The 20,017-nt window shown below is 54.0% G+C and overlaps 1 protein-coding gene across 1 annotated transcript; it reads right to left on the bottom strand.

Annotated features, from left to right (window-relative positions):
* Positions 1 to 1,318: 1,318 nt before the first annotated feature.
* On the bottom strand, positions 1,319 to 19,486 carry TPRN (taperin). The gene is made up of 4 exons (XM_082068088.1): positions 17,151 to 19,486; positions 3,265 to 3,451; positions 2,871 to 2,998; positions 1,319 to 2,519 (listed from the first exon to the last, which is right to left on the bottom strand). The coding sequence occupies exons 1-4, from the start codon at positions 19,446 to 19,448 to the stop codon at positions 2,457 to 2,459; spliced, it is 2,676 nt and encodes an 891-aa protein (XP_081924214.1). The 5' UTR covers positions 19,449 to 19,486; the 3' UTR covers positions 1,319 to 2,456.
* Positions 19,487 to 20,017: the final 531 nt, after the last annotated feature.

Here is a 20,017-nt window from a genome sequence, read left to right as displayed (position 1 = left end):
AGAGATCAGGGAGGCATCTATAAGGAAAATAGCCCTTTATTTTGAGCACAGTGATACTGAAGCATATCCCAGGAGGTGACTTACCAGCTAACGGTGCTGCCCTCAAAACAGCGTTCACCTTGCTCTGCCGAGAGCAGGAGCTCACCTGGTACAGACGGGGATTAGATTATCATACAAAGCCGTGAATAGCAAAGGCAGCAGTTGGTGAGGTACAAACCGCAGCAGAGCAGGCGGGCTGGGGGAGCAGAGCGAAGGCAGCACCGTGTGCTCTCCGGAGCAGCACTCTGTGCGCCGCACAGCTCCGCTGCCCCTTCCTCACCGGAGAGGTCACGGGCACAGAGAACAGCACACACAGGACCAGAGCAGCGTGTCCGTGGAGCGAGCTGCACGATATCGCTGGCTTTAGCTTTCCTCACTGATCCGTAGCAGAACCAAGTCAGGACTAGTCCAGGCACTTTGTCCCTAACTTTAACCACAAGCAGCTTTTGTTTTACCACCTGCAGTTAAGTTGTAAATCTAGAGACAGAGCTCTCTTAAACTGGCCTGAGCTTTTCCATAGTGTGAGATGCTCACGGGGACCTTTTCTTCTGGGAAAGCTGCGCACAACCTTTTCTTCAAAGGGAGCCCCTGACCTTCGGCGCTGAGCTCGGCTCCCGGCTGTGCGTGCTGCTCTAACTCCACACGGCTGCGACTTACCCATCCCTTAAACCCGCCAGTCACTAGCGCTCCCGTGTGTTTCTTCATTCTACGTGTCTCAGCATCTTGTCCTGACGTATTTCATTAATGGGAGAAGCCCCAACACATGGGATTCCCCGCTGTTTCTGCGGCACTTGCGTTGTGTCCCAGGCAGATGTGCTGCCGGCCCCGTGCTGCTCCTGGGAGCAGATCTCGAGTGAGCTTGAACAAGAAAAGCCTTAGAAGTGCAAGGAGGTGGAAAAAAATCTTCCTTTGTGGCCTCTCCAGCCAACATCCAAACTGCTGAGTAGCTCATTTTTTTTTGCATTATCTTTCCAGAAATATTTAGGCACCGAGGGCAAAAGAGAACAGCTACAAGTAGGTATGTCCTAACATTTAGTCCTGACCGTATTTTTCAGTGGAACTCCCTCCTGCTGCTACAAATACAATAAACGCAGAACAAGTGCAAGGTGTGCAAAGCGTTTTCAGTTCGCAGACCTGCATCACCTTGAATAGACCTTCATCTATATATAACAGAAAATCCAACAAACATATCCAATTTAATCAAAGATACCAGCCCGTTCCTTTGGCTACAGCCACACGCTGGGGTGCCACTTATTTCATAAAGCCCAGAGAGGCCAGATCTATTCCAACTGCATCTGTTTTAATCCCAGAAGTACAAATCACATTAGCAGCAGTGTTCCGTCTGTTCCAGAGTGCAATTTTGACCCTGAGTTTACAGTAGTAGAAAACTTAAATGGAAGAGTCTAGCGGATTCTTTTGCATATTGGCTGCATTAAACAATTACAAGAGAACTATAAAAATCCTAGAAAAACAAAACAAAACATATTCCTTGTTCAAGTTCTGCGGAATAAAGGAGTGAAGTGGCCCTCCTGTGCTTTGCGCTGGAGGAGCAGAGCAGGCATGGCTGGAAAGAAGCCTCCCCACCAACCAAGACAGATAAATCTTGGGCCTGGCCCTGTCAGATGCTGGAGCAAAGCAACAAGAGGAAAATAAAGCACATCAGCTGTTACAGAGGCTGGATGCCAGAGTGGTATCAACAGATCAAAGCTATGGCCAATGTTTGGGAATATTGCAGAGGCTCAAGCCAGTCTGGACACTTCTTCATAGATCAGTGCAAAAACGACACCTAAAGCTAAAGACATTAATTCCCCTTCCTATCCCTCACACAGCGCATTCAGCTTCCTTCACAAGAACATAACTGGCACATTAATTCCATGGTGGTTCAGTGAAACTCGACCCAGAACAAACCATGAACCTCCAACGGTTTTCCGAACCGACACCCAGTGTATCTGCCAAACGCCGCGAGCTGCTCCGAGCTCCCAGTGCTCCAGCTCCAGAACCGCTCCCCACTGGGGCCACTGGTGGGAGGAGTGTCACAAAACCCGTCCAGACCCCAGCCAGTGCCTGGATGTGTGGACTCGGGTAAGCACTGAGAGAATCTACATCCATCCTGGGATTACAGATCGGTTCTTAAGATATTTGCCTAATCGGCAGCTGATCTTGAACAAGGAATATGCAAGGCCACAGGCAGAATAAATCATACGCCTTAAAAGTAGTAATTAGGTCCCAGAGTCCAGTGCAAATATTCTCTGAAGTCGCCCAATATAATCTAGTCCACCCTTGGCATCAGGATCCAGCGAAAACTGTGGTGACAGAGGGACCCAGAAGCTCGTTTCCGTGGCGCTTGCAGGGACGTTGGAAGCTGCACTGACGCGCTTTGTCCAGCAGCCGCTGCTGCAGGCTGGGAGATGGAGCGATCAAAAATACAGAGCGGGCTCGCTGCTGAAATCCGAGAGCCCGCCCTTCTCCGCGGGGGTGAGCTGTGGAGGAAGCAGAGTTGACACGGAGGTGTCATCAAATCCAAAGCAAATGAATACCCACACCTTCGGACGGTGACGGATGCGTTGGCACCTTGCCCGGGGCTAACGAGCACGTTTAATTCCCCCCTCCAAACATGCCCTGAAGTACTAAGTGTGCCAGCTGCTCTAAGTCTCCTTTACACACAGAGGGAGAGGCAGGTCTGCGAGTGGCACCATGTGGTGATCCCTTTGTGGGCTGCAAACACACATGAGCGGAAGCACATCCCGTCCCATCCGCTGTCCAGACCGACCCAAGCGCTGAAATAAGAGCATGGCATGACAAAGCCAAGATCTGCTTATTTCAAGTCTTACCATGACTTGGGTCCCGTGGGAATCAGCTTCCTTTGCGAGAGGTCCCTCTGCGGTAGGTATCTCCTCATACTTCTGCTCCTGCCACGTGCTGAACTTCACGGAGTGCTTTGGGGTGTAGCTGGATAAATCTGGAAGGACAAAGGTGACATGAATATTTCTCACTGCCCCAAAGGGAAGCAGGATCAGGGTCGTGGCAGGGACAGCACAGCAGCTGCCCATCTGCCGTTCCCTGGCCTGGTTCAAGCCCTGTCCCCACCAAGCCCCCATTCTGCTGTCAGAAGTCACCTCCGTTAACATTTCCACCTGTGTGGAGCCCCAGGAGGGGCTGTAGGAAACATCCACAGTGTCAGACCCCCCTGATAACCCCACAGAGCCACCACAGTGCCTCGCTCACCCGCGTTAGGTGTACTGGGATGCAAAGTGCTATTTGGGCGCGGAATGTAAAAGGTGCGAGACTTGTCCTCCTCTGTTTCAGAAGCATGTCCTTCCTCCTCCTCCTCCTCCTCTTCTTCTGCCAGTGAGCTCTCTGATGGGTATTCAAACATGGTTTGCAAACTTGTCTCATTGAAGGAGATCTTCATCTGGACAACAGCAAAGGAGAATCATTAGAAATCAGCGTAAGAAACCATCGATCCCAAGGTTTGCTCTGGCAAAGGCCACGTCCCACCCCAGGGCTTCACCTGGTTTCAGGGAGTAACTGCATCTCCCCCAGCCTTCCCCACAGGCCTTATTGAATCTCTTACTGTGCTGAGAGAAACCACAAAAGCAGATAATCACATAGGTGGGACAGAGTCAGGAGGCTGAGGGATCCAGGAGGAGCTGCCTGCCTGTCCCTCAAGAGGGATCGGTGTCACCATGGAGCAGAGGAAAGCATCCACACGTTGGAAAGGTGACACTGCTAACGACTGCCAACTCATTTCTGTACCCCTGCTCTAGACAGCACAAACACTGGTGATCCAGACTACATTTTTGGGAGGATATCCTGGCAAAAAGCTATTTAAGCTAGGTAAAACCAGAGTTTAACACCAAAAGTGAGAAGATGGAAGCAGCTGAAGGAGAGATGGTAGCAGGTGGTAGTAGAGATGGAAAATACTGCGCAAGTGGGAGGTACTTAAAGGTTCTGTTTTGAAACCAGTTCTATTGAGTATTCTCATGACTGACCTTTGCACAATAACTGGGAGACTGACAATGAAGATGACCCCTACCAAGGAAAAACCAGAATTGTATGAGTCGTTCAGAAAAGCGAAGAGCGAGAAGACTAGAAGTGGGACAAGGTTTAAAATCAACCCTTGCTCTAAGAGAGGTTCATCACCTGTGAATAATTGAGAAAGCCAATTTTGCCTTGGCTACAGGACAGTAATCATTGTTAGGATGCTGCTTAAATAAATCAGGAATAAACCAGGGCATTTCCTCTGGAAACAGGGACTGCCGGGCTCCGTCCTCCCTGTGACACCCAGCAGGTCCTGGAAGGCAGCACTTGGACTCCCCTTTCTTTGCTCCAGGCTGAACAAGCCAGCTCCCTCAGATTGTCCTCACGTGCCCCTTCCTCCAGCCCAGCAGCACTTGGGCTGGATTTGCTCCTGTTCCTGCATCCCTCCTGCAGCAGGTAACTCCACATGTCCTCTTCCAAGCTGGAGGGAAAAGCTGAGGGAAAGGATTTTCCCCTGCAGCCTTACCTATCCTAATCAATATCTACTCTTCTGCTCAGATGATCTGGTTACAAGTCACCTCAACAAGTGGAGAGGAGATTCAGCCTGTTCACACGGAGAAAAAGTTTAACAGCCCTTTGTAAGTACACCAAGAAAACAAACACCAAGGAGCAGAGAAGTGCTGATGCCAGCATACAACAGACAAACAAGGAGGACAAGCTTGCCAGGAAGGAATTTATGCCAGGAGTAGGGAAGTATCCAGCCAACGCAGATCAAGGTTCAGGAGCAGCTGCCTACGAGGGTGTTGTGATCCCTTTAATTCCAACTACATTTCAAATTGAGCTAATAAGGCTATGAACAGAATTAAAAGGGCATGGTTGCTTGTGCCGGGCAGTAGGATCTGGACGGTTCAGAAGATCTCTTCTCATGCTGTGTAATAACAACGGGCAAGAAGAAAGAACAGCACATTTGCCCCATGTGCTGTGTTTGCAGATTCTCTCATACAAAAAATACCCCACGGGCTGAGAAACAGCACATGGCCCCGAGCAGCCACCGAGAGCCCCGCGGCACAGGGTTCTGCACCAGCACCGCTGGTTTGAGGGAGCTGCTCACACCAAACCTGCAGCTGCGCGGGGCCGGAGCCGGCGAGCGGCAGCCGGTTTGCTGCTGCGTGTCACCCTGCGCTGCCCAGACAGGGGACGTGGGCGACAGGGGTTTTCAAGGTAAAACAGTGAGCATTTCACTGCTGCTTTGCAGAAAAGCAACAAGGGGAGCTTGAACCAAACCCAGATGCAGAGCGAGTAGCCAACACCTCCTCTGCATGGTAAACGAGCATCCTGGAGCTGTGTGCTACTCTGCAGGAGTCCAGGATGGACCTCGGATGCAGGCTGGGTGCCCTCCTCTTGCTCCCACAAGAACACAGGGTGTTGGTCTCCTCCCAAGTAGCAAGTGATAGGACAAGAGGAAAGGGCCTCAAGTTGCACCAGGGGAGGTTTAAATTGGAATATTAGGAACAATTTCTTCCCGGAAAGGGCTGTCTGGCATTGGAACAGGCTGCCCAGGGCAGTGGTGGAGTCACCATCCCTGGAGGGGTTGAACAGACGCAAAGATGAGGTTCTCAGGACATGGGTTAGTGCTAGAGTCAGGTTATGTTATGGTTGGACTTGATGATCCTGAAGGTCTCTTCCAACCAAAATGATTCTATGATTCTAAGCAGCAGCAAAGGCAACCAGCTGCCTTTCCCCGCTCCCTGCCCCAGCCCTGGCCAGAGCCCCTCTGACCCGCTCCAGGTGACACACAGGGAGAGGAACGACTGTATTTCAGAGAAAAGCGGTTGGAACAAAACAGCCCTGAAGATCCGAGCATCCCAGTTGCCATTTCCCGAATTTCTCGCCCCTCGCGCTGACCTAGATGCTCCCTGATCCGCGCCGGGCAGCGGCGGCTCACAATGCGCGCTCTGTGCCGCGGGACGTGTGGCGCTGCCAGGACCAAGGCCCCGGGGTGGCCGTGCCCAGCGCTGTCCCAGAACCAGCCCTGCGCTCGGGCTGCTCGCAGTGCCGGCGGCTGCTGATGGGCCAGATGGACTTGGCTAAACATGGAAAATGAAGGGGACAGGAGAGAAGTGCCCTGGTTTTAGAACTGGGAGATGGAACTAAGTTTTTCTGGTTTTCTGCCATCACAGGAAAATCTCTCAGAAAAATGACTTGGAGTCTAATTTGGCCCAATGCTGCATGTAGTGCAGGAGGAGAAAACAGCCTCACCAGCGGGTAAAACCAAGGAGTAGAAAGCAGCAGAAATGACGAGGAGACACACAGAGGCAACACGCCAAGAGCCCAGCCTAAGCCCTGGACTAAAGCAGCTTGCCCCCTAAGCCAGTTCAACTGATCCAGGCTGGGTGTCTGCAGCCAGCTCTGCCATGGGGTTTGTCAGGTACCGCCGCACAGGGTGGTGTTGAAGCTGTTCATTAACCAGCCCCACGCACCCAGCTCAGGGGAGACCGCGTTACAAGATAATTTGCTGCTTCAGCAACACTTCCAGCCAGGCCAGCGCTGACCGTCCTTCTTGGCCTGAACGCACCCCCTGCCAGACCCCCCAAAAGCACATCAGCTGGCTCTACAGCAGCGTCCCACCCCTGCGCCCAAACGGCAGGAGAAGCAATAAAGCAGCGGGACGCACCCAGGCAGAGCAAACACCGGGAAACAAGCCGGCGCTGGCACAGGTTGGGCTCTGGTGAACCAGCTCCACGCGAGCAGCCGCCCTCCCGCACCTGCACAGCCCGCGGGGCTCAGCCACCCTGCCCACGCTGAGTGACGGCCGCAAAACCCAACGCAACAGACCTGCCGAAAGCCGTGGCATCGCCGGGTTCACCCCCTGAGCTACCAACCCAAATAGGAGGCACAAACCAGCTTTGATTGATCCTGCAGAAGGTGGAGGGGACACACAGGTTGATATAACCGCCTTAAGGAACCCTCCAAGCAGTTGATAAGCAGAACTGGGTGCTGTGTGTTGGGAACACAGGCAGATTCCCCCCCAGGAAGTACCTAAAAAGAAAAATCAGGATCCCAGCAGTGCCACAGACAACAGGTTTGCACAGCCAGCCCCTTGCCAGACCATATAGACCTTATGGAAACACAAAAGGAAACAGGGGTCATGTTCTTTAGACGATAAATGTATCCCAGCAGAGCCCCGCAGGCTGCAGCCCGGCCAGGGGACACTGCCCATCGTGTCCCAGCAGCGGCTGCCCCGGCTGCCCCCACAGCAGCTGCAGCTGTGGAAAGCAAGAATTCTGCACCCTTCAGCAGTGGATGTTTGCAGGGAGTTGTCACTGTTTGCTCAGCCAAATGCTTCACTCAGAACTGTCACAAACCCAGGGTCACCCCAAGCTGTAGATCTATTTATTAATACTCTACCCAGCAATCAGAGCTGCGCTGGGAAGGATAAGGCAGGCTTTTCAGGGAATATTGTGCTGTTCAGCCACCAGATTCTTGTTGCCATAGCAAAAATCATTTATTTATTTCCTGGGATTTGAATAGTAGTGCGTAATAAAGTACCCAGGAAAGAGAAGCCAGGGTAAACATTGCCCAACAAACGTAAATCTGAGGAGTCATACACGGCTCATTTAGAAAAGAAAATACAAAGTCAGCCGTGTTTGGGGTGATGGAGGCTGTGAGGACCCAGTCTGCACCCTGATCAACAACAAAACAGCCCCCATGTACAGACACATATTAGAAATAAAAATAACCAGTGTACAGAAACCAGCCTGTGACATGAACACGGAACATCAGCAGACACCTCACCTCCAAAAGCCACGGTGGGCAAGTCTACAAGACCCCCCAGTTAATGGAAGAGCAAATACCCAACGGCTTCTCACAATCCAGGGACGTCATTGTGAGTCTGAGGAGCAAACTGTGGGGCTCATGTGCATCCTCAACTCCAGAAGCGACTTTTTCAGTGTGGCTTTTCTCTTCGCCACCCATTATCACAGCTGCTTCTTGGCAGGTGTGGCAAAAGCAAAGTGATAACGTTGTGTGCTTTGCACCTTTTGAACAGGAACCTCTCTGCCAATCCAAATCCTCACCTTATAATAGTGAGAATAAAAAGATACTGTTCTAGGCATTAAAAAAATATATACATGTATAAAAACATCACCCTTTAACTATATTCCAGCAAGGAGAGTCAGGTCACTGTATTGATCACCACCATAGCAGCCTAGGATGTGATGAAAATGATGGAGCCCATCTCCCCATCTCCCAAACCCAACTACTTCACAGGATTCAAACAGCTGAGTAGCACCAGGGATCAAGATTTGCTCTTTTCAGGTACTCATTTTCCTCTCATCATCCTATCTCCCCAAGCAATATAATCCTGAAATGGCAAAATTAGTGACTGCGCTGCCTCCCCAGGACACACATGGGCTGCCGAGGTGCTGCTGTGATTTAAAGCAGCTGCTTCAGCAGCTTTTCACACCTGGGCAGCCAAATCCCTCCTTTCTCAGCACCAGGAGGGTTTCAGCTGATATCTGCAGGAAGGGTGGACAACAATCAGCATGAATACAAAAGAGGGATTGAAATCTGTGACAGAACAAGCACGGACAAAAATCAGCGGTTTGAACAAAAATCACCTTGTGTTTCTGTGCAGTCTTTCCTGTATCTGCTGCTGCACTGGCTGTCCAGAGATTTGGTCAAGGAGACTAAAGCACAAGACGTGACCCCAGAAACCTGAAGGCTGTGGCAGCCGACAGCTGCGTGCACATCGGGTTGGTACAGAGCATACAGAGATCTGCAAAGAACAGCCCCCAGGCGGGCAGGAAAGCCCCTCCAGCACCAAAACCCATTGGGGAGGTTGGGGCACAGCGGAGCTCAGGATTCATGCGAAGAGATGGGTCTAACACGGACCAACCTCCCAGCTCCATAAGGTGAGAGGGAGGTTCCCCGCACAAATTACTACTTGTGAGACTGGAAACAGAGCATAGCAGCAGATATTTTATGGTGGACGATGATCCCCAAAGGCTTTTCCATCTGACCATTCTCACAGATGAGCAAATTTAGTAAAAGGAGGCAGAGGACCAGTTCATAAACCACATATCTCTGCAGGGACCTACATTTTTTTCATTACTACCTGCAGCCAATGCTCCAGACAACCCTCATGCGATGTAGTTTACTCTGAAACTTTCAGATAAAGAATTTTTGGGAAAATTAGCCATTTCATAGGAGTTAGCAATGAGCTCATCTGCACGTCTGTACTTTTGTCCTGGAAATATTCAACAGTTTGGGCTGACACATGACCATAAATCAAGGCAAAATCTCGATGCACAGCAGGCTGGACCAGCACCCTGGGGGCTGCAGTAGCATCACCAAGGCATTTGCTATCATTTGGGAGAAGATAAGGAGCTTTTGTACCTCTAAAGCCTTTCCTTAACGTTGTTTTTTCCCTGACAGGTACCCCTAGGAATGGAGGGGACTTGAGGCTTGGTTCCTAGATCAGATTAACCCTGTACCTACGGCTGAAGCAGCCTAAGCGTGCCCAGAAAACCGCAGATGGCACTTCAGAAATGCACTTTTCTGTCACTCTGTACAAAATGAAGAGTTTGGGGGTACAGCAGTTGGCTGCTCCATCATAGTCTCACTTGATGGGGCTTTTCCAACAAGCGTTTTTAACACTGAGCTCTGCTCAGCTATGAGCTGTGTCCCAGAGCCGGCAGCACCGCAGATTCACAGCGGCAGCGCGTTGGGAAGCACCGACCTACTGGCAAAGCAGAGGTGGCCTCCAGGCCAGCATCCCAGCTCCCAGGCCACAAGGCAAACCAAGACAAGTCTCCGTTTACAAGGCAGCCCACACAGCCAGCTCTGTGTAATCAATATGCTGAGGCACATGGCAGATGGGAGCAATGCATGGAGATTCGAAATATTAAACTCCTCGTACAAGACACGGGGAAGTTTCAAATTCCTGATGACAAGTGATGGGGTAGGGACAGTCCCGGAGGAGCTTTGTTAACTCTTCCCTTGACCCTGTTGGGCAAGGAGAGATTGCAGCACCCAAACAAGCCCAGGGCCGCTGGAGTCCCAGTGTGACAGGGTACAAAGCAGCTATTCACCCAAGGGTCCCTTCATTGCCTCGCACATCTGCGGGCAGAGGAGCCAGAGCCTTCCACAGTTTAACAAGCAACTCAAATATTACTTACTTGCCCCATAAGAATTGGACAAATCTCCCTACATATATGAAAACAGATCTCATCTGAATACACAAAGAGAGGCACAAACAAGATACAATCAGTGCCAAGACTTGGTATCTTCATAAACAACGCACAAAACTCCCAAACACCAGAGGATTCTGCTTTACAAGCAACTCTGAGCCTACAATTTGTGGCTATAATGCAGTGCAGCCCTGGGAGGTGCCACCCACAAACGTTTCTGGGCAACCAAGACCCACCAGAGAAGTCCAAACACATCCCTCGGTTTGGTACAAGTGAACCGTCTCCAGCTGGAATGGGACAGACGGAGCATCATTTCCCGGGAAACATGGGGAGGCTGGGAACAGAATGACTTCCCAGCTGGAGAGGAGCTCGTTCGGGACTTCAGGAGAACAAGGTTTCAGTGACATGAACAGTATCAGCTGCACAACAAAGCTCACGTCTCTCTTGCCCTTTTTATGTACTACTAACATGCAAAAGACACTTCCTCAAAGAGAAGTGACTAAGTGCAGCAAGTTCACCACGGGCCTTATGGATACGCTCTCAGACCTGTGTTTTCACTCGCTGCAAGCCATACAATTTCCCTAAGCATGCAAGCAGTTTGCTCTCCTGTTGTCTTTGGTTTATTTTCTTCAGCTTGCTTATAGTCTAAATGCCTATGGAACAGCAGCTCCACCCTGCCAGGTCCCCCAGACCATCTCAAGGGCGCTTCTCAGGAAACATCGGCACCAAGCTCCTTCGGTCCAGGTTCTGCCAGGATGTTCGCGAAGCGTCTCTGTGTGATACAGACGCTCCACATGATTCTTCCTACACAAGCTGTCCAAACAGAGATATCGTCACAGCTTCACGCATCCCCACGTCCCACCAGTCACTAGGAACAGTCAGGGTTTATAAACAGATTTTAAACTGCCCGTGTTTCACGCAGGAGGGAAGAGAGCAGAACCCCAGAGGTGAAGGAGATGCTGCTGCAGCAATTCTTAGTGAGGTCTCCTTTACTGCCACTGAACTCGGACACTAAACATTTTCATTTCTCCTATCGTTTCCCACATATAACACAGAGAAGCAGAACTTCTCACCCAGCCAAGCTGTATGTACTGCCTCAGGAACCATACACTGGAAAAAACAGAGCGGGGAGGAAAACCCAAACCCCAGCCAAGCTGAATTCTTGAGATGGAGGGAAATTACAAACCACCTCCAATCTGGTCCACAGATTAAGGAAACGGATTAAGATAACGTACAGTGTAATCCGCACGGTCAGAATTGAGAGCACAAAGCGCTCCAAATCTCCTCTCGAGCTCTGGGCAGGGCTGAGCCCCGGGCATGTCCTAACCAGCTTCAAAGGCAGGCTCGGCTCTTACTTGCGTAAGAGTTTCTATTTTCGCCTTTCTGCCCCATCGCCCGTGCTGCCGACAAGCAGCGGATGGGAGGAAGAGAACCGGGGGGAGTTTGGGAGCAGCTCGGACTGTCGCTGCGGCACAAGGAGTCGCAAGGCCAGCGAAAAATCTGAGTCACAGAAAATTTCCCACTACAGAGATGAGATAAATACGACTCATCTGCTCTGCCGGGGGTTTATACAAAGTGCCAGCATGTCGAAGTGTCGGCAGGCAGCGGGGAAACAAAAACCAACCTACTTCTCCACCGATAGCCTCGGGTGCGGCTCGTGAGGTGGTTTAAAAACGATCCCGATTTCTGGGATCATAGGCTAAAAATCAGGAGAATTAGAAAAGGGCAGGGAAGCGGCTCTGTCGGGGTGAATCAGCCTGCTCACATCTGACAGGCAGTGGAAATCACCAGGGGACGGACCACGCCTCAGCACCCAAGACATGTATTTTCTGAGAGGAACTTGTCACCACTGAGCTCATCTACCAAAAATTCCATACATCCATGTCAGATATGTACTACAGCCCCTCCTTCAAGGCAGCAGATGTATCTGTGCAAAGCACAGCCACGAGACAGAAAATAGAACAGGAACATGCAGCTCTCTGAGAGCCAGATAACACAAATCTTTGCCCTGACCCCTCCAAAACACAGAGATGAGAGAATGAAGTAGTTTTTGCAGAGAGATTTTTGCTTCTGCCACTAGGTTAATTTACTTGTGTTCTGGTTAATTTACTTGCGTTATACATTGCAAAAAAATACTCCAGGCTGGTGTTTGGATTCCGCACTGTGCAGACTTGCTCCAAACAGGTCTGGGCAACAGCTGAAGTGTTGGTCCCTGCCAGCATCCCAGACTGCACCTGGTTCCCACAGGAGACCATCTCCAGCAGAACGGGACAGAGGCAAAGCTACAGAGCAAGAGGTTCAGCAGGTTAAACCAACAAAACTGCTGCCCAGTCCTGCCCGTGATGAAAAACTGAGGGATGTTTAGAATCATTTTTTGAACAGACATTTAAGCGGGCATTTGGTAAGGCATGCTCAGGCATTATGCAGCTCAAAACATGAGAAAAATGGACCGTGCTAAAGTCCACCTAAGCTGAACGTCTTTGAAGACACTTTTGCAAAGAAGCAGGAAAGCGTTAGACTCCAACCGTTTGGATCCCGCCAGCCCTGCTCTTGTAAGCCGTGTTAAGGCTGCAGCTCGCCTTGCTGCACTCAAACTGCAGACTGCGACAAGCAAAAAACACTAAAACCATCCACAATTTGCCATCTGTTGGCTCTCAAGTCCTGTTATTTGCAGGACTTGGGGTGGCCTGGCCAGAAGTCACCTTTCCTGCAGGATCCCCAGGACGTACCAGGTCCCGGAGAGGACAAACATAGCGTGACTTGGATTGAACTGCAAGAGCAAAGACATAAGGAAGGGGCACAGTCAGGACCAATTGTGTACGCACAGGACCTCACGGCAGAGTCCGGCCTCCAGCGAGGTGACAACACGAAGCCTCAAGACTGACAAGCACGTCTGTGGAGCTCAGCGGGCTCGGCAGTTTGCAGTCCTCTCCGAGCACTCGCCCCAACACGCCAGTCACGTGTTTTACAGAAACCTAGATTGTTATCTCGCTGACAACTTTATTGTGCGTTATTTGGGCAGGCAACCAAACCAAGATTGATTCTTGTCAGCTCAGCCGAGCTAGATTTTATCCTCCGAGATCCCAAAGATCCACATCCTGCAGCAAAGCCTTCCCTTCCTCCTGGGGCTGCTACCAGGCTGACGTGTCCTTATTCTTCTGTAGTAACAGAGTACGAAGACGAGCACTGAGCAGAGGTCACCGGCAGCGTTCCGCATCCTCTCCCCATTGAGAACGAAGGTCAGCAGGTCTCCTTCCACCCCCGCACGTATCCTGCCCTCGCCGTCAGCACCGACAGCCTCTGCAGCCGCCCAGACCTCCGCTTGGACCCGCACACCCGCTCAATGCTGCGAACGTTCACTTAGTCTTCAAACTGAAGTCACACCCCCATTGTTTTATCTGAACTAACCATGACACTGCTCGGAGAGGTCTCAAAAAGTCCTGAAGGGCACCTGAACACCCGCAGGAGGACAAGAGCTCAAACTCCCTGGGACGAGCATGGCTGGGGATCAGCCCTCCAGCTGCAGATCCTGATCGCGTCCCGTCGTACACAACCCCACGTTCACCTTCCCAGCCCTGGGTGAACAACGACCATCCCACCGCAGCAGCTCCAGTTGCACAAGAGAACTGGGAACCCATTTTTTTATCCTGACACAGAAACACAGCATTTCTCTCCTTCATCAGCTCAACTTCCAGCTCCAACCCCAAAACTAACAGCTGCTTCACATATTTGAAGTGTCTGGAAAGAGCAATAAAGCTGTTTTCCCCCGAAAGGCCTTGAACACCAACAGGCCACAAGGTCCCAAGTGCAAGCGAGTCCTGCAGCGGTGCCGGAGCTGGAGCTCCCTCCCCACAGACACCAGCAGCGTGGAACCCGCTCCACGCCGGCCCTGCTGCTCTCCCACGCCAAAAAAGTCAAGGAGGATGTTGGCCGGAGGCCGGGGACTGAGTCAGCTCCGTTTTGCTGGCATCAATACCATAGTCCGGCAATCAGTGGCCAGGCTAGGGGACGGAAAAGGGAGGCTGAATTTCCGCATTTGGAGAAAAACACAATTTGCACCTCTCAGAACAATCAGTCCAACTGCCACAACCGCCTCTCTCCCCGCTAATAAATCATTAGCCTGGATTGGAAGCACAGACACCCCCTGATCTGCAGGAATCTGACTTTTCCAGGCTGTGCTAGACCTGCTGCTTATCTCACCCACATTCCTTACATCGGCAAGCTGATATTTTTTTTCCAAGTCACCAAAGTTCACAAAACACCACTTTAAGTATGGTCCAGGGTCGAGAAAGACCCTTCCACCAGTCCAAGGCAAAGTCTGGAAAGAAAGCAGCTCAGCAGCAGGTGGGCTCAGCGGCAGGTCTGCCTGGAGAGAATCCCCTCAAGAGACCTGGGTGGCTGCTCACTGAACCCAGCACCAGGTTTGATTCTGATACTCCCAAAAGCAAAAGGGACATTGGTTTTACCAAAGCACTGCAGCTTCCAGCCCACAGGAAATGTCTGCTGCTGCTGCCCAATTCTGGCCAAAATGAAGTTTCTGAAAACCCCAGCAGACCTACAAAACAGAACTCTTGTTTTTGGTCGGTTGCCGTGGTGACACACAGCAATCTCTTGGGAAGAAACCAAGGAATGCGTCCTAATGCTAGCTCCTTCCTTTTCAGGCATCAACACTCGGCCTTATTACCCAGAGGAAAAGCCACAAACATCCTCTATGTTAAGAGTAAACAGAAATCTTTCCATTTGCTACAGCATCTTCTAAACCCGGGCTACAAACTCCATGCTTGCCAACCCTGCCAGGAAGGAAATTGAAAGAAAACCCTGTATTTCTCCCACTACATCGCCACTTTTAATTTTACCCAGAAACTTGTATCTTTACTACTTCTCCTTAAGCTGGATCTTATTTTCACAAGGGTCCCCATTTGTTTCAGTCTCCTGAGTTCTGCAATTTAATAGGCAGTTCCTCCTCTGCCTTTTAATATCTCTCTTCTCAGAAACTAGATCTTCATGCAAGTTCTCACACAGGACATCCCCACATATAATTCTTAGTGAATGCCATACAGTTGTACATGCATCTCACAGTGTTTAGCACACATCATCTTCACAGCGGGATAGTTAATGCTATTAAGCCCATAAGAACATAGCTGGAGACCCTACACGACCTGCCCAATGTCACACAAATCCAACACTGAACAGACAAAACAGTCGTTAACCAATTTCAAAGAATCATATGATATTTTAGGGTGGGAAATGACCTCTGGAGGTCTCTCCAGCCCAAACTCCCACTCAAGCAGGTCTGACCTGCTCAGTTGCTCAAGGCTCTCCCCAGGCAAGTTTCAAACAGCTCCAAGGATGGAGATGCCAACTGCTTCTCTGGGCTCCTGTTCCACTGTTGGACCCAGCTTAAACAATTCAGGCGCTGCACCAGCCTTGTCCTCACCTCCCTCCTTATTGCACGGGTAAGGATGGCTCCCACTGCACGCCATTTAATTGCTTTTGCTTACTTGAGGCTTTATTCTATTACCAGCAAAGCTGCTGCCCCACCAGTACTGCCCTGCACAGAGAAATCAGAAGCTGGGTTTGTCTAAGAGTGGTTGTCCCACAACGTTTCCCCTGTATTTTCTCCTCCATCCTAAGAGTACTCATAACTGTAACATCTTGATATTCTCACCATTTATACCGCACACTTCATTTGATGTAAATCCAATTAACACCCCAAACTGAACCGAGCAGAGCCAAGCAAACAGCTGCAAGGAGTGCAAGCCACAAGGTATTTAAGCAGCAAAACAATTCCAGTCTGATCAAGCATTTCCCTGTAGGAGGACATGAAAAAAACTGCAGGAGCACTGAGCGAGAATCAACACTGCTGCTTATTTGCTTATTCTGGATCTCATGGCGCTCAGGCTCCAGATTTGCTACCTGCACTAGTCACAATCAAATTAGTACAGCCTGCATGCTCTCACAAAGGAATTTAACAACATTAAGCCACGAGAAACAGCACTCCCTGCCTCCCTCCTAAATGAGGTGCACCCCATTCAAAGGATTTCCTCAAATTACAATGCTCAGTGCCTCAGGCACCCACGTGGATTCAGTCCAACAAATATTTAGTTGAATTTAGGTAACGGAACGTCAAACAGCTCTTCCCGCTATGGAAAAACATGTCACATCGCAGACCTAGAAACGAGGATTTGTCACCTCGGAGTGCTGCTTTCAGACCTGAACAATTCACGCCTACTCCTCCGGCACAGCAAAATAACCTGCTCTTTCAGCGTGACTGCATCTTTATCACATCCAGATGCTTTTCACCCAGCCACGCAAATATTAATTCTCAATTTAGGGCTCACAAGCATCTAAGTTAGATCCCAAGCAGTCAGAAAACCTGGCATCCACCCCAAAGACGCTTGGAGCAATTGAATGAGCAGCCAGGTGGTATAATCCTATCAAGGGGAGTTAAGTTGTTGCTGATCTCTTTCTGCCTAATAGGGACCTAATTCTGGAGCCGCTATCAATAGGTTACTAATGCGGGGAAGGCACCAATGTCACACTGCCCAGTGTCACAGGGCGGGCAGTGACTACGGGGAGCTCAACATGTCCAACACCTGCCAGGCACAGCAAGCAGGGCTGGAGAAGGGCAGGTCCGCACCGGCCAAACCACACGACTCACCTCTAGTTTTTAAACACCGGAAATATTTTGCTTTCCGTTACCATACCTCCAAGAAGTGACTGTGGGAGAGGCCCTGAAGTTATCACGGGTCATATCCCAGTGCCATCTACTCAGTGGACCAGCAACCAGTCCACCCTCCGCCAGGCTAAGCCTCTGGCTCTCAAAAGGAGCAGAAAAGCGCTGCCCATCTCCCTCTGCCTCATGGAAAGCCAAGCCCAAAGTTGCACCGAGCCGCTTTCAGCCTGGCTGTTCCGCACAGAGGCGCCCCAGCCAGTTACCTTCTTGCGGCGGGAGCCTGTCTTGCTCATGCAGGACCTCTCCAGGGACAGGTACCCCCCGATCACTTCGATCTCATTCACCGTGGGGTAGCGCTTTTTATGGGACACCCCCACTTGGGGCCCATCAGCATTCTCCACAGCTTTGCCTTTTCCTTTGCTCTCCTCCTCCTCCTCCTCTTCCTCCCTTCCGCTGGCAGCAGTGAGAGTCTGCAGTCCCGAGGCAACGGGCTTCCTTTTGGGCACAACAGTGAAGGTGCTGCCTCCCCGCTGAAGAGGGGCAGAGTGTGGTCTGTAGGTGGGCACGGAGGAAAACTCCATCTCCAGGTCAGGGCCGGCTCCTCCAGGCTGATCCGCCAAGCTCCCTGTCCTCGCAGCCGAGCCAGCCCCGGGAGAAAGCTCCCCGTTGTCTGGCACCACAATGTCATCGATGTAAGTCACAGGTACCGACGGATCCAGAGGCGCCGGTGGGGAAGCGACAGGCTCTTCCTGCTCCGGGGCGGAAGCCCTCGGGGGCTCCTTCGGTGCCTTTTCCCCCGAGGACGGCGGCGGCGGCCCGGGGCTGGTGCTCTGGGCAGGGGGCAGAGCCGGGCTGCCCTCCCGGCGGGGCACGAAGAGGAAGGAATTGCGCGAATTCAGGCGCAGCTTGGCCAGGGCCTGGGCCTGCAGGTCATGGGCTGGGATGGCGGCCAAGTCAGGCTTGGGAGCCGGGTGGATTTCGAAGGAGCCCCCGGCCCGGGGGGCTGAGGCGGAGAGCGGCTGGGTGGAGCTGGTGGCACTGGGGGCCAGACTGGCACTAGGTGGGGGTGACACGGCCGCTGTGGCCTCCTCCGGCTTTGGCCTCCTGGCGTTGGCTGTGGCGTGGGGAGCGCTGGCGGATGGCACTGGCGGCCCCTTGGGCGGCGCGGGGCGGCCGGTGGGGACAGCACCGGGCTCGGGGACGCGGCTGCCAGGGGGGAGTCCCCGGGGGGTAACGGTGAAGGAGTTGGAGCCGATCTTGTGCAGAAAGCAGTTGGCCTGGGGGGCGGCAGCCTTGGGGGTGGCTGGGACCACTTGGGGGGCTGCAACCCGGGGGGGAACTGGAGCTGCCTGGGGGGCTGTGGGTTGAGGGGTGACAGCCCGGGGAGGAGCTGGGGACACCTGGGGGGCTGTGGGTTGAGGGGTGACAGCCCGGGGAGGAGCTGGGGACACCTGGGGGGCTGTGGGTTGAGGGGTGACAGCCCGGGGAGGAGCTGGGGACACCTGGGGGGCTGTGGGTTGAGGGGTGACAGCCCGGGGAGGAGCTGGGGACACCTGGGGGGCTGTGGGTTGAGGGGTGACAGCCCGGGGAGGAGCTGGGAGAGGCTGAGGGGGGGCGGCCCGGGGGGCAGGCGGCTGCAGGACAGTGGGCTTGGGGGCGGCGGGCACCTCTGGGGGGGTGGCAGCCCGGGGGGGAGCCGGCAGTGGCGGGGGAGTGGTCGGCACCGCCGGTGGAGATGCCGGTCCCGCCTTTGGGGCGACGGCTCGGGGAGAGCCGGGGACCCTCTGGAGGGGCGCCGAGGCCCGGGGGGAGCCGGGGACCGCCTGCGGAGGGGGCGGCCTGGCCCGGGGGGAGCCCGGCGCCGCTGGGGGGGCAGCCGGCCCGGCCCGGGGGGAGCCCGGTCCCACCTGCGGAGGAGCAGCCGGCACGACGCCGGGCCCGGTCAGCGCCTTCCCGCCGCGGCGTCGGCGGCCCCGCGGCCGCTGCCCGAACTTCTCCAGGAGGCGGCTGACGGTGCCCGGCTCGGCCGCCTCGGGCTGCTCCGGCGGCTCGGCCGCCTCGTAGATGACGACCTGGTCAGCGCGGATCTCGGCGAGGGCGGCGCCCCGGCGGGACAGCAGCTCCCGCAGCGGGTCGGGGCGGCGCGGCGGCGAGGAGGCGGCGGCCGGGTCCCGGCGGCGCCCGGGCAGCGCGTCCCCCTCGGCGAAGCAGCCGGCGGCGTCGGGCTGGGACTCGATGATGAGGATGTTGTCGGCGCGGATGGTGCGGATCCCGGGCACGGCGCTGTACAGCTCCAGCAGCTGCTGCAGCGGCCGCGCCGCCTCGGGGCCGTGCCCGGGCAGCCCCTGCCGCAGCCGCCGCCGCTCGCTCTCCAGCCGCATGAACGGGTTCTCCCGCAGCGGGCCCAGGCTCTCCGCCACCACCAGCCGCTCCCCCGCCGGGGGCTCCGGCTCGCCGCCGGCCGCCCCGGCCAGCTTGGCCCGCTTCCGCTCCAGGATCTCCCGCTTCCAGGCGGGCTGCGCCCGCGGCCCGGCCCCGAGCGGCAGCTCCGCGCTGCTCATGGCGGCGGCACAGCGGGCACTGCGCGGCGCGGCCGCCTCCGCCCGCCGCACCTGAGCGGGTCCGCCCCCGGGCCGCCCTCGGCGGGGCGGGGCGGGCGCCATGACAGGGCCCGGGGCGGCCCCGGGGGTTTGGCGCTCGCAGGCGGGGCCCCGACGCGCTGCCGGGGCCGTGCGGCCGCCCAGCTCCCCGGCAGCTCGGGGCGGTGTCAGAGCTCGGCCCTGCGGGGCCGCCCGGGAGCTGTCGGGGTTTGGTGCGGGCGGTGCTACCGCCTGGAGGGGCAGGGAGCAGGGCAGGGAACACAGACCCGCCGGGGGCCCCTCACACCCGGACCCCGGGCACTGCGTGCCGGGCTGGGGAGGCCCGGGAGTTCTCCAGCCTGCCAAGAGACACTGTGCCCGACTCGACCCGAAAAACCCTCCTCTGCGCCTTCCACCCATCCTGCGCTGGCCCACGTGTGCCAGCCGAGGATGGGGGGAGTACAACACCTTTCGGGGTCACCCCCCATCCTCTCGGCCACAGCCGGAGGCACAGCCGGTGTCTGGGCATGAGCAGCCAAGGAACGAGCCCT

Source organism: Streptopelia decaocto (assembly GCF_964273445.1).
Source record: "Streptopelia decaocto genome assembly, chromosome: 17".
Classification (NCBI taxonomy): Eukaryota; Metazoa; Chordata; class Aves; order Columbiformes; family Columbidae; genus Streptopelia; species Streptopelia decaocto.
This window is presented reverse-complemented; position numbering and strand designations above follow the sequence as displayed.